Source organism: Ceratotherium simum, chromosome 16, assembly GCF_057802395.1.
Source record: "Ceratotherium simum simum isolate JZ-2026a chromosome 16, ASM5780239v1, whole genome shotgun sequence".
NCBI lineage: Eukaryota > Metazoa > Chordata > Mammalia > Perissodactyla > Rhinocerotidae > Ceratotherium > Ceratotherium simum.
Genome location: NC_141915.1, coordinates 46398556 through 46413038, shown reverse-complemented (window position 1 = coordinate 46413038; position 14483 = coordinate 46398556). Strand labels below are relative to the sequence as shown.

Below are 14483 nucleotides of genomic sequence, written 5' to 3'. Positions count from 1 at the left end.
CTAAAATAAACAATTATATTACTCATACTGAGCTAAAGTTTGAAAAAGAAGAGAAATTTAAAAGATGGATTTGAACAAGGCCTTTGATTATTGGCATTCATCATCCCCTGCCCCGCCCCGCAACTGTTTCTATGCCTAGAACAATTTAATAACCATAAATATACTGGATTTTCCCCCTATTTCAAGCTCTTCTCATATTTGAAATCCTCAATTCTTATTCACCAACCAAAAAGATCTGAATACTTGATCTTCCTCCAGTTTGGGGAACCACTTCTATGTACACATTAGAAAGTAAAGGAAAATATGTATATGTAGAGCTAAAATGAGAAGAGAGGACCCTTCTGAGCTAAGAAAATTTATTTTAAAAAATGACTTAGACATCTATTCATTTAAGCTACCAGAGGCTGTGGTCTTATCAAATATTTACACACATTATACAGTTAGCAGGGTAATTCTCTGTGAAAGTAATTTTATTTCTCTACATCCCGGAAACATTTTCAACCTATAATCTATTAAATTTTGAAAACAATTGAGTCATTTGTTTTATAGCTCACTTTCCTGCCTCTCTGTGAGGCTACTGAAACCATGGTTTCCAGATACATAAAACAACCCAATACAAACCATTCCCTAACCCATGACCTATGACTGACAAAATCCTATTCTCCAGGACACATCTATCTGGCTTCTGATTGTGCATTTACCTTTTACCCTTCCTTTGAAGAAGCATGATCAGCATTGCTTAAGAATGTGAAAATCTCTGCTAGCCAGAAAGGCCAGTATTAGGGGATGACCACTGTGATAGGTGAAAAAATAATCAATAATTAAGGTCTACAGACATAACAATTTAGGCTAATGTTATCTCTTATATCTTTTTTTAACATGGGGGAGGGGCAGGAGAGGGAAAAGAAGAGGGGAGAAAGTATTAAAGTGTGTACAGGAAATATTTTCTAATACTTGAGTTAAAACAAACTCCAATAACAAAGAAAAATCACTGTTTTATAATACTTGATATAAACAGTATACTTTTGATTAAAAAAGATAAAGAAAAAGCATGGGCCATAAAAGAAAAATTCGATAAATTGATGTCATCAAAATTTTTGTGCTTCAAAATACATCAATAAGAAAACTAAAGATAAGCAATACACTGGGAGAAAATATTTTGCAAACACATCTCTGATAAAGGTTTGTATCCAGAATATACAACAAAATCTTACAATTCAATGATAATAAGACAACCCAATAAAAAAATGTGCAAAAGGTTTGAATAGATATTTCACCAAAGAAGATACATGAATAGCTAATAAGCACACAAAATAAGCTCAATATCATTAGTTATTAGGAAAATGCAAATTAAAGCCACAACAAGATAGCATTTCACATCTGTTAGAAAAACTATAATAAGAGAAGGCAATAACAAATGGTAGAGAGGATGTGCAGAAATAAGAATCCCCATACATTGCAGGTGGGAAGGTAAAATGACAGAGCCACTTTAGAAAACAGTTTGGCAGTTTCTTAAAAAGTTAAACATAAATTTACCCTATGATCTAGCAATTCTACTCCTAGGTATCTATCCAAGAGAAATGAAAACATATGTCCACCCAAAGACTTGCACAGGAATGTTCACAGCAGCACTATTTACAATAGCCAAAAATTGGAAAAAACCGAAATGTCCATCAACTGGTGAATGGATAGATAAAAGGTGGTATAGCCATATAATAGAATACTATTTGCAATAAAAAAGAACAAATTTCTGATACATGCTAAGCAAAAGAAGACAGACACGAGTGACTACATATTGTATGACTCCATTTATATGAAATGTCCAGAAAAGGTATATCTACAGAGATAGAAAGTAGATTACTGGTTGCCTGGGGCTGGGGTGGGAATGAAATTAACATTAAATTGACATGAGAAATCTTACTGGGATGATGAAAATGTTCTAAAACTGATTTATGGTGAAGGTTGCATAACGGTAAATATACTAAAAATTACTGAACTGAGTGAATTACTTGAAACGTGAATTTTATGATATGTAACATATGACTCAATATACTTGCTTTAAAAAAAAATGGTAAAGAAAATTCACATAGAAACTTCTGCTTCAGGACTTTATCTAGGCTACCACTGAACTAAGACGGCAATTAGAATCATTTCTGGCCAGTCTGAGTACTGACCCTAGGTTTAAGCTCTCAATAAGTGGAACACTTTCAAGTAAATTATCCATTGGTTGAAGTTATTAGGTTATTTTTAATCAACACTAAAAACAGGTATTTCGTCAAAGATCTAGTTGTGCCGCCTAGGACTGCTATTTCTAAACCAAAGACAAGGGAAAAACCCTTCTAGAAAGACAGGAGCTTATATACACTTTATATACATATATATATATTTATATATATATTTTTTTTGGTGAGGAAGATCAGCCCTGCGCTAACATCCAATGCCAATCTTCCTCTTTTTGCTGAGGAATATTGGCCCTGGGCTAACATCTGTGCCCATCTTCCTCTACTTTATATGGGAAGCCGCCACAGCATGGGTTGACAAGCGGTGTGTCCGTGTGCGCCCGGGATCCAAACCTGCGAACCCTCGGGCCGCCGAAGCGGAGTGTGTGCACTTAACTGCTACGTCACCGGGCTGGCCCCTATACTTTATATATTTTTTAAATTGAGGTATAATTTACATACATAAAGTATATAAATCTCAAGTGTATAGCTCAATAAATTTTAATATATGCATACTGATGCAACTACCATTCAGATCAAGATATAAAAGGTTCTAATTGATATTTCCGCCAAAGGTAACCACTACTTTAGTTCTATCAACATAGAAGTGCCATAGTTTTCTCTGTTTTTCTAAACTTTACATGAATATATATACTTCACACAATACGCTCTTTCCGTGATGTTGTCTGTAACATCTTTTTCATCGTTGTATATAATTTATTTATATAGTCTACTGTTGATAGGTATTTGGATGATTTTCAGCTTTTGGACATCATGAATAAAACTGATAGGAACATTCTTATACTTGTCTTTTAGTGAACATAAGGACTTACTTTGGAAGGCCATCCTATGCAGGAGTGGAATTGCCTGGTTGTAGGTAACATGCATATATACCTTTATATGGCTTTAATAGATATTGCCAAGCAGCTTTACAAAGTGGCAGTACCAATTTACTAATATACTCCCATCAGCATTGTACGACAATTTCAACTGCATCACATCATCACTAATACTTGGCATTGCCACTTTTAACTTTGAATTTTGTGGGTATGAGTATAGCAGTATCTCATTGTCAAGAACTGAGAAGGATCTCATATTTTATCCTACTTCTAAGCTAATATGCCTGGATGCTGGAAGAAGACATGAGACATCTAGGTCAGAGATGAAAGAATTTATTCCTCAGAGGAATAGCAGTAGCCAGATTATCAACATTTGTGCCAGTTCTCCCTGCCCCAATTCCCACAGGGCAATACAAAGAGGGCTAGGTGGTACCTGCACATGCAGATGGTTGCATTATGAGAGAGGCGCTCTGTGCCTACAGATTAGTTTGCATTTCTAGGATTTTATAAAATGCAATCATGCATCTAGGAATCATGTAGTATGTACTCTTTTTTTAATCTGGCTTCTTTCACTCAGCATAACTATTTTGAGATTCATACATGTTGTTGCAGTATCAACCGTTCATTTCTTTTATTGCTGAGTAGTATCCACTGTAAGGATAGACTATAATTTGTTTATCCATTCACCTGTTGATGGGCAGGTGATGTTAACAATTTTGGGCTTTACAAATAAAGCTGCTATGATCATTTGTGTACATCTTTCTAAGAACATATGCTTTCATTGCTCTTGTATAAATCCTACTGATTTTTAGACGTTACATGACTCTTACATGTATTATAATCATATATAGATATATAATGTATATTATATGTTACACACATAATATGGATATTATATGTATAACAGATATATTTTAAAGAATCACAAGTAGGGGGCTGGCCCCGTGGCGTAGTGGTTAAGTGTGTGTGCTCTGCTGCTGGCGGCCCGGGTTCGGATCCCAGGCGCGTGCCGACGCATTGCTTGTCAGGCCATGCTGTGGCGGCGTCCCACATACAGTGGAGGAAGATCGGCACGGATGTTAGCTCAGGGCCAGTCTTCCTCAGCAAAAAGAGGAGGACTGGCAGATGTTAGCTCAGGGCTGATCTTTCTCACAAAAAAAAAAAAAAAAGAATCACAAGTAATATTAACTTTTGGAAAGAGGTATTAGGCAGAAAGAAGAGAGTGGCTTTTCCTTTTCTTTTCGTATTTTTTGTTTGAATTTGAATTTTTGATTTATATATTATTTAATATATATGCATCTTTAATTTCTAGAATATGTCAGCAGGAATCACTGGGCAAGGAGATTATGGCTCATTTTTTGTTTTGTTTTCTTCTTCGTATCATTCTGTATTTTAAAAAATCTAACAAATGTTATTTTTTAAGGTAAAAACAAGAAAAATCTCTCAAGCCACTCTCTCAAGTCTATTGATATAGCCTTTAACCTGGCAATTCATTCCCTGTAATTCTGCACAATATCAGAAGCTTTTAACTAACTGTTTTCTCTAACTCCAGGCTTTCCTCCTTCAGTCTATCCTATATGGATGAATATAGTCATTTTTCTAAACTGCAAATTTGATAACACGGCTCCTGTTTACACTGCTGTCTATCCACAAAATAAACCCAACAGTTATCATCAGAGTACATAAAGTCCTTGGTATCACCTTGCAACATTATTTTCTACCATTCCTTTTGTGTACCCCCAGGTTCTAGTCATGCAGAAATACCAATAATGTGCCAAGTTCTTTAACTTCTTGGTGACTCCTTCCTCTTTTTGCTTAGTACTTCTCGTGAATTCTTATTTGTCCTTTTCTATGATGTTTTCTATTCCTCTCTACTTTCTCTCTTTACACTTAGATGCTTCCTCCTCTGTGTTCCTAGGGTACTTTATAAATTACTGTATTATAGCATTTATCACATTGTAGCTGAGTATATTACAAAAACAACAATGGATGTTAATTAGAATTCCCTCTTGTAATTCTCCATAAAATTCTTATCTTAATATTTGCTTCAGTCACCATTCCAATGGATATGCAAAAGCTTACTGAAGTACAACTGTAGACACAATTATGTTGATGCCTATAAATAGTAAAGTGGTTAAATGGCAGTTAGCAAAAAAATATACCATGAGAGGTAGTTTGGAAGCTGAAACAACTTACAAATTGCATGACAATTCCCTGAAAGTTGATGACAATTTAAAATATTTTATTAAGTAACTAGAATACCAGCTCTTACAGGATAAAATTCTAAATAAACTAAAATCTTACAATCCATGTAAAGGAAGAATATACTCTTCACCTGATAAAACGTTGCTTGCTTTGTAAATTTTTTTTTTTTTAACATATTTCCAATGATATTTTTACCTGGTGAATAAAATAGCTGATACAGAAACCTGGGTTCTATTCTCTGCAATACAGTTACACAATTTCTTCAATATCTACTAGTTAGAGAAATAAATGATAACACTGATACTTCCGGAAATGGCCTTATGCCAATTTCTGGAAGGCAATAGTGTTAGAAAGCTTTAGAGACAGTGAAGGAAGAATCATATCTGGCTAATTAGTCCTGGAAAACTCTTTGTAAACCCTAAGGTTAGTATTTCCATAGGGTAAAATAATAAATCTCTACAGACACTTATGCTCAAGAAGGGCAAAGTATTTTATAATGTTTTCAGTAAACTAAAAAGAAGACAAGAGAAGCTCATATTTATGTCTCCTACTAAGTGCTCAGTGCCCTTCTCAAATAATAGAGCCAGAATTTTCTTAGAAATCATTGCAGCTTAGTTAGGAAGTAAATTGGGATGTACCATTAAGGTTGGTACCTATATTTCCCCATTTTTATATATGCAAAGATTTAAATGCTTCCCTTCTGGAAAGACTGAATTTGCCCAGTACTTTCTCATAAGTTACAGCATTCTAGGATTCTAATATGACATCATGGTTGGGGATCAGCATATTTAAAAAAAATTTTCTGTCACTCTATGGAAGTGAATAATCTTGAAAAATTACTATTAAAATCTTCTGCAGTTACTGATCTTCCAGATGAGCCATTCTCTCCATAATTGCATCCGATGACAGATGCTGATGATCTCCCGGAGGAAAGAACAAAGATTAATGGTTTCCAAAAGGTACAAAAGGAAAACGGGAAAGGCAAGAAGCATCACACTATCATTTGCATAACATAAATAATTACATCTGGGAAATAAGAGCTCTTGTCTACAATAAGGATTTTCTTATCTTGCATCAGTGAGACAAACCTATCCAGGCATTCATCAGGCAAGTAAGAAAGACAAACATAACTTTGATTTTGTAGTATGGACAAAGTCCAGATGATGATACATTTTGAAAATGTCAGAATGCTCAACTATTCTGCAAAAGCTCCTTGTCTGAATTATTAAATAGCAACTTAGCTGTATAAAAAATATCCCTTGACATCAATTCTGAACAGCTGCTAAAGAATAATGACTCCATATTGCAGCCACTTAACCTTCTGTATCATTCTTTTATGACTGAGACTGCTAGTGGTGGGAGTTGTTCTTTAGCAAGGTAGGTACCTGGTGATTCTTCTATGATAAGATAGCCAGGGTATTGTGAAAATACTGAGCTCTTGGAATGGGGAAGTTGAACTATTGCCTGCCTGCCACTCTCTCAAACTATGGATGATGATTTCTGATAATACAAATTCTACAAATTCTACTGAAATAATGTTTCAATTTAATAATGTTTTTTAAAACTAGAGTTTTTAAAAACTAAAACCTCAAACTGAAATCCTTTCAAAGACTTCTGACATGAGAAAAAAGACTTTTTTAGCAGTTTGACAATATACTTTATAGACTCTGTTTCTGATTTTATGTGTGCTTTTATATATTTTGGGGGCAGAACTAAACAACCACTTGAGGAACTCGAGCCTTCCCCCAGGTTAAAAAGATATGCCCATGTATATTACCCAAACACAAAAGAGTAGCTTAGTCAAAGAAGATGAAGGGAAAATTTAAATACTATTAGAGAATTTATGTTCATTTCAATAAATATGCTGGTAAAATGATCATTTTTTAAGAAACCTTACCTGCTACTGAATTTGGCCGTGGCATAAGATACAGAGGAATAGACTGTACCGATTGTGATAAAACTGTTTCCAAATTCCTCTCTGGGATCTTATTCAGACTATAGGTGGAAGCCGTCATGTTTTCATCTACTCGATATAAACAGGAATCCATGCTGGATTTTTGAGACTGCCAAGGTTTTAGGTTTCCTCCAGATCCTAATTCTTTACTGCTTTCCCCAACATATTTTGTGCGTTCCACATTTTCAGAATAGCTTGTCAATGTAGCTGAAAAAAAGAGCAAAAAGAATTTATAAAACCACAAAAAACCTCACAATTAATCTGTTCACTACTATCCAAATTTGTGACTAGATAATTAGAATACTAGAAACATTATTTTAAAAAAGTTACTGATGATCATTTCTTCTCCACCATAAAGTTTAAATAATTGACACCAAAATATAACTCTCTCTCACATCTCTCTCATATATTTACTTTAACAACTCTATTTAAATTAACTAAACAAATTCATACATCATTGCTAAAGCACCTACAACTAGAGCCTATCAATGCCAAAAATTTCAGAATTTCATCAAAAGGGAATTTACATAATTTTCATGGATTGCTGGAGAGCTCCAGAGGTCTCAGCAAGATCTTTATATTCTTTTTATCCTGTATTTTCCCTCATTTAAATTTATTTCCTGGCCCTTTATATGTAGCAAAGAATTAGAAAAAATAAACAGTCCCTAAGTAGAAGCTAATACAGGAGCAAGAATCTGTCCAACAAGGAAACAATACAGGGCCTTCTTGAACAGCTACCCTTTGTAGCTCTAACCCTATATATGTAAGTCCCTTAATGAAATCAAACAAAAACTGAAAGGGCTTCTAGAATTTTACCTAGTCTTATGACTAATTATAAACAGGAAAATTTTCACCAACTCTAGAAATGGAAGGATTAAAAACATTAAAATCTAGATTATAAAAATCTTAGCAATAATTATAAAACAAGAATAAAAGATGTCATCCCAGAAGAGTTTTTATATGTTAGTTCATATTCTTTTCTTACATTTTATTTTTATTTACTTATTTATTTATTCATTCATTCATTCATTCATTTATTTTTGTGAGGAAGATCAGCCCTGAGCTAACATCCATGCCAATCCTCCTCTTTTTGCTGAGGAAGACCGGCCCTGAGCTAACTAACATCTACTGCCAATCCTCCTCCTTTTTTTTTCCCCCTTTTTCTCCCCAAAGCCCCAGTAGATAGTTGTATGTCATAGTTGCACATCCTTCTAGTTGCTGTATGTGGGACGCTGCCTCAGCGTGGCGGGACAAGTGGTGCGTCGGTGCGCGCCCGGGATCGGAACCGGGCTGCCAATAGCGGAGCCTGCGCTCTTAACCGCTAAGCCACGGTGCCGGCCCTATCTTCTCACATTTTAAATGTACCTATTGTTAAAAAAGAAGAGACCTAAGTTCATGAGGTAATTTCCGTGATTCTTTTTAGTGAGGTTTTATCTGTGGAAATTTAAACAGAGTTCTGGACTCTGTAGTAACAAGAGAAGAAGATGAATTACAAAGGGTTACACCCTGGTTGCCTTCCAGCCTTGCTAATCTTTACTATAATATGTCCTCCTTGCATTTGAGAATTCAGTGCTGCCAACTGGTCTCTGTATCCTCAGTGATATTAGGGAGCCCAGTTTCATGGCAACATCTCCCTGTTGTTGCCAACAACTCATCAGAGAGAGCAGGCAGCATTAGGCTTCTCAGAGATTCCAGTGCTCCCCACTCCCACTTAGTCATGAGTTCTCCTTTTTATATATTGCTGGATTCAATTTGTTAGAATTTTGTTAAGGACTTTTATGTCTATGTTCATGAGAGGCATGGGTCTGTAGTTTAACTTTTCATGTAATGTCTTTGTCTGGTTTGGCCTTAGGGTGATGTTGGCCTCATGAAGTGTTCCTTTCACTTTAACTTTCTGGAGCAGTTTGTGTAGAAATGGTATTATTTCTTCCTTACATGTTTGGTAGAATTTACCTATCAAGGCATCTGGACTAAGAGTTTTTCTTATGGGAAAGTTTTAAACAACAAATTCAATTTATATTTAACAGCTATAAAGATATTCAGGTTATCTCTTTCTTCTCAAATGAGCTTTGGTAGTTTGTTATATTGAGGAATTTGTCCATTTCATCTAAATTGTCAAATTTATTGGCATAAAGTTGTTCATGACCTTCCTTTATCATCCTTTTAATGTCTGTGGGGTCAGTAGTGATGTCCCTCTCTCATTCCTGATATTGGTAATCTGTGTCTTCTTTTTTTCATGATTAATGTGGCTAGAGGTTTATCTATGTTATTGATTTTCTTGAAGAACCAGCCTTCAGTTTTATTGATTTCCTCTACCATTTTCTATTTCATTGATTTCTGCTCATTATTTGTTTATTTTGGTTTGAATTTTTTCTTTTCCAAAATAAGCATCTAATGCTATAAATTTCCTTCTAAGCACCTCTTTAGCTGCAGTCCACAAATTTTGATGTTTTGTTTTTAGTATAAGTTCTAAATGTGTTCAGTGATAGTACATAGGTGTATATTTGCCTTATGTGTGTATGTGTCTGTTCTTTTTAAACATACATGCTTCTTATCCTAATTTCTAGAAATTGTCTCTTACTTTAAAATATGTTTAAACATTTTTCTTTCAGTGAAATTTGAAATATAATTTCATTTGGTGTAAGATGTGGTGATTCAGCTGGCTTTGTAATTCTTAGCTAGAAGTTTGGAGTTCAGACAGCTGCTAGGGTCAAGATACTGAAAGCCAGAGAATGAAAACTCCTATTTCCCAGAGGACTTATCCACTTGTAAAATGTCTTTTATTCAACCACTTGTCTTTCATGCTTTTTTTGCATTGTGTCCCAGCAAAAGTTTTTATCATTAGATCCCAAATCAGAGTTGGCTAAGATTTACTCGGATCTGTGTGGTCTTACCCTGGTAGATATACCAGAAACATAGTCCTTTTCTCCAGATAAACGATGAGCACATTCAGTAGGCTCCAAAAACTGGAACACTACACCTTTAAAGGTCTGAGAAGGTAGTAATGGGTTTCACTATCTTCAATATTTCAAATAATTTATAAATAATATGTTTACTAGTGACTAGTTAACTAAAACATCAAGCTTCTGTAAACTTAGCTGCAATTACATCAAGGGTGACAACATTAGTAATCTCATTTTGAACAGAAGCTTTGGCAGAGATATACATGTTTGATAAATTAAAAATAAGAAATAAACTATTGAATAATAAATAGAGTGATGCTGAAGATTTTTTCAAAAATATGGGATCTATCAACAAAAATTATGAAAATCTTGATTGGTGGTGGAAAGGTTTGAGAAACTGAGTTAATTTGTGGCACAAAGACAGAATTATTCAGTGGCCTATAGACTCTATTTTATTATTTAAACACCAACTTTTTTTTTAATAAAAAAGAGCTTTTATGGTCATGGTATTTAAAAGCAATGACAAAGATGACCTCTAGTTTTCCCAATTGAGAAGAGCATTGATGTCATTTTCCACTGCCATTGTACTATTTGCATAAACCAAACCTGTTATTACATAGTTCTCTTGTTTTTCAAAAACGAAGCCCAGAGTATTCCTTGCCCTTTTGCACTAGATAGAAATGTACCTACTCCCTGGCACTCCCCTACTCCATAGTATATGCTCAATAAATATCTGCTGAAAGACTGAATGAATTAGTTTCATTGAATGCTCAACAGCACAGAATCTTTCTGGGGCACAGAAAGAGTGTAAACAGACAATTCACATAAAATACTAGAAGTAAAACTCTCTGGGTAAACATTCTCATTTAGGAATTTTGTGCCTTTTTGCTTCATTGATGCTTTTCACAGAACTTGGTGATGTTTAGTTAATTCCATTCACCCAACTAGCCAATAAATTTTTATTGAGCAACTAGTATGTGTCAGGACAGAGCAGTGAACAAGATGGGTCCTAAATCCTTAATCCCAGAAGAAGAACAATTCTGTGGCAAAAGAGGCCATACATAGAAAAAATGAAGAATCACAAAATGAATTATTTTTAATAATAACATGCTAATGTCTGTATACTATTCAATTTTATGGATGTATCCTATTTTACTCAACCATTCCTCTATGGTGAGATATTATGATATAATTTAAGGTCATCAAGGTGACTGAAGCGTCAGAGAATACAATGATATTTTGATTTATGTGGTTACTAAAAGTTTCAAAAGTCCAAAGCCCATGCAGTCTATATGCCAAATAAGCTGGCCTACATGAATTAACCACTCATATTTGCAAAGTTTCTATGAATGGAGTTGAAGAGGAAGACACGGCTCCCCATTGAAAAATAGACATTTTTGTTTTCTACTAGACCTAATCTATCTCTATTTCTATTTCTTTAGACCTAATAATTCCCAGGTGGAACAAAGAATAGTGGGAAAATAATGAGTTTCAAGTTACTGAAGAGATTCTTCTGAGACTTTCTCAATTTTCCTTCCTTGATATAGAAAAAAATGGCTATCTCTACATGACTCATCTGTTTATACTGCCATATAAGCCAGGAGGAGCTACTGTGAAGAAGCAGGAATTACAGGCTTACAAACAGGCTTATTGTGAATATAATTAACTCCATATATTTTAAAACAGTTTTATTGAGGTACTATGACTTACATACCATAAAATGCACCCATTATAAACGTACAATTCAATGATTTTTAGGAAATTTATAGTGCAATCATCATGACAATTCAGTTTTAGAATGTTTCCATAACCCCAAAAGTTCCTTAGTGCCTGTTTCCAGTTAATCTCTGTTCTCATCCTAGTCCTAGGCAACTAACGATTTCCTTTCTATGTCTATAAATTTGCCTTTTCTGGAATTTAATATAAACAGAATCATACAATATGTAGTCTTTATGTCTGGCTTCTTTCACTTAGCATAATGTTTTTGAGGTCAATTCATTTGATAGCCTTTATCAATAGCTTCTTTCTTTTTATTGCTGAATAGTATTCTACTGTATGGCTATTCCACATTTTGTATATCCATTTACCAATGGATGGCTATTTAAATTGTTTCCAGTTTTTGGCTATTATGAATAATGCTGCTTTCTTTGTATGTATGTTTTCATTTCTCTTGGATTAATTCCTAGGAGTAGAATTGCTAGGGGCCGGCCCAGTGGCTTAGCGGTTAAGTGCGCGCACTCCGCTGCTGGCGGCCCGGGTTCGGATCCCGGGCGCGCACGGGCGCACCGCTTCTCCGGCCATGCTGAGGCCGCGTCCCACATACAGCAACTAGAAGGATGTGCAACTATGACATACAACTATCTGCTGGGGCTTTGGGGGAAAAAAAATAAATAAATAAAATTATAAAAGATCCACTTCTTTTAAAAAAAAAAAAAAAAAAAGAATTGCTAGGTCTTATGAAAAGTTTATGTTTACCTTGTAAGAAAATGCCAAATTGTTTTTCAAAGTGTACCATTTTACATTCCTACTAGTAATGTTGAGGGTTCTAGTTTTTCTACATCTTTGCCAACACTTGGTACTTTTTTTTTTTTGGTAACAGCCATTCTACTGGGTGTGTAGCAGTCTCACATTGTGGTTTTAATGTGCATTTCTCTCATGACTCGTGACACTAAGCATCTTTTTGTGTGCTCATTAGGCATTCACACATCCTGTTTGACGAAATGTTTATTCAAATCTTTTGTACATTTAAAAACTGGTTTGTTTGTCTTCTATAATATTTTAAAACTGATACTAATAATTTTTATCTTGATTCACTACTCTAGTTTTGTTGATAAAGACTAAATTTTTAATGCCAGATAATAGTCTTAGGCACTGTTTTGTAATAATTAGGACCAGGGGTTTTGAAGTCATACAGACCTGAACTTGAATCTCAGCTTTGCCTCTTATTATCTATGTGACCTGGGACCAACTATTTTTGAATCTCAGTTTTCTAAGTCTAAGAAAGATTATACTATTATGTAAGATAGAATTATTTTACAGCCAGACTGGGCCAGCCGTATTCTTATCTCTGGGGATGTCTGGAAGTCTGGTACTGACTCAGCCAAGATAAGGTCAACTGGGATAACTAATGATTTATAATTTGCTGTTTCAACTTTGAAACTCCCCTGGCAGCACCCAAAATTAGTTGTTTATTGACAGCTTACATCTGGAGGACTTAGCCTGACTTGGCTATGTGACCAGAAGGGCATAAAAATCTTCACTGTAAACTTTTGGGGAGCTTCCCTGAAACCAAGATTCCTTGTACAAATCTTGGTGGTTTATATTCTGGAAACAGAGCACACCCTATTTGATTAAGAAAGGACCTGGAGAGAGGAACCTGGAAGTATGTTGGGTCCTCTGTGCTTGCCTGCATTCTCTTTTGCCTGCTGTATTGTATCTTTACTAAAAGCTTTTTGTAAGTATTCTCTGTGGAATCTTATGCATCCTTTCAATGATCTGATCCTGTGAAATCTTTACAACTATCTTCTTATACAATCATTATAAAGATTAAATAATGGTACCTGGCCCATAGTTTGTACTCAAAAAGTGGTGGTTATTATTATTATATTAGTTAAGTCAATTATGCAAGGGAAAAGCTCTGTTTGGTCTCCTTGATCATTTTAATGGGCAGTGTCCAGACTTCTTTAACAAACATGCCACAGAATATAAATATAACCTTATAGCTACCAAAAATTTACTTAGTGCTCAGCAATTAGTGAGGTGGGAAGGATGACAGAGTCACTAGCACAATAACTGGAAAAACTTGGTAGTGAAGATAAACCCGCACATTTCTGAAAACAGCTTGGGGAAAACATGAAAAAATAACTCAAATTATCTAATGTTCAGTTTATGACTCAGAAGGGTGACTTTTAAAATGTGACAATTTGGATCAAACAAAGAACACGTAACATCCTACTGAAATATACATTACTAAAGGAACAAGGGGCTTTGATTAGGAGCTTCTGACTTTGCTTTTTAGTTGCTAATATAAAACATTAGGAAAACATAATCACTGAACAATGGGCATTGCCACAGACACTTCATCTTTGTAGGTGTTAAGTGATATAAGGCTACAAGATACAAGACCAAATTTAGCAATAAAGAAAAAAATCCTGAGATTTGATTAAAAGATGGAATTCAAGAATTATACCCTTCTGGAAAGAACTGTGATCTCCAGATAAATAAAAGGCAGAAACAAAATGGATCCATGCTTAAATTCACTTTGCTATACAACCATACCAAAAAGAAGCATTGTTAAAACTTAACATGAAAAAGGAATAGGATAGAAAAATGATGTGTATCTCAGAGGCTACAATTATCAAGA

The 14483-nt window shown here is 34.8% G+C and overlaps 1 protein-coding gene across 8 annotated transcripts in view; it reads right to left on the bottom strand.

Annotated features, from left to right (window-relative positions):
* TANC2 (tetratricopeptide repeat, ankyrin repeat and coiled-coil containing 2) overlaps positions 1–14483 on the bottom strand; it is a 402214-nt gene that overhangs the window by 128429 nt on the left and 259302 nt on the right. For all 8 annotated transcript variants that reach the window (XM_087441368.1, XM_087441370.1, XM_087441371.1 and 5 more), the window contains one exon: positions 7161–7424. In XM_087441368.1, the coding sequence (XP_087297494.1) occupies positions 7161–7424 (264 nt within the window). The remainder of the gene's footprint in view (positions 1–7160; positions 7425–14483) is intronic.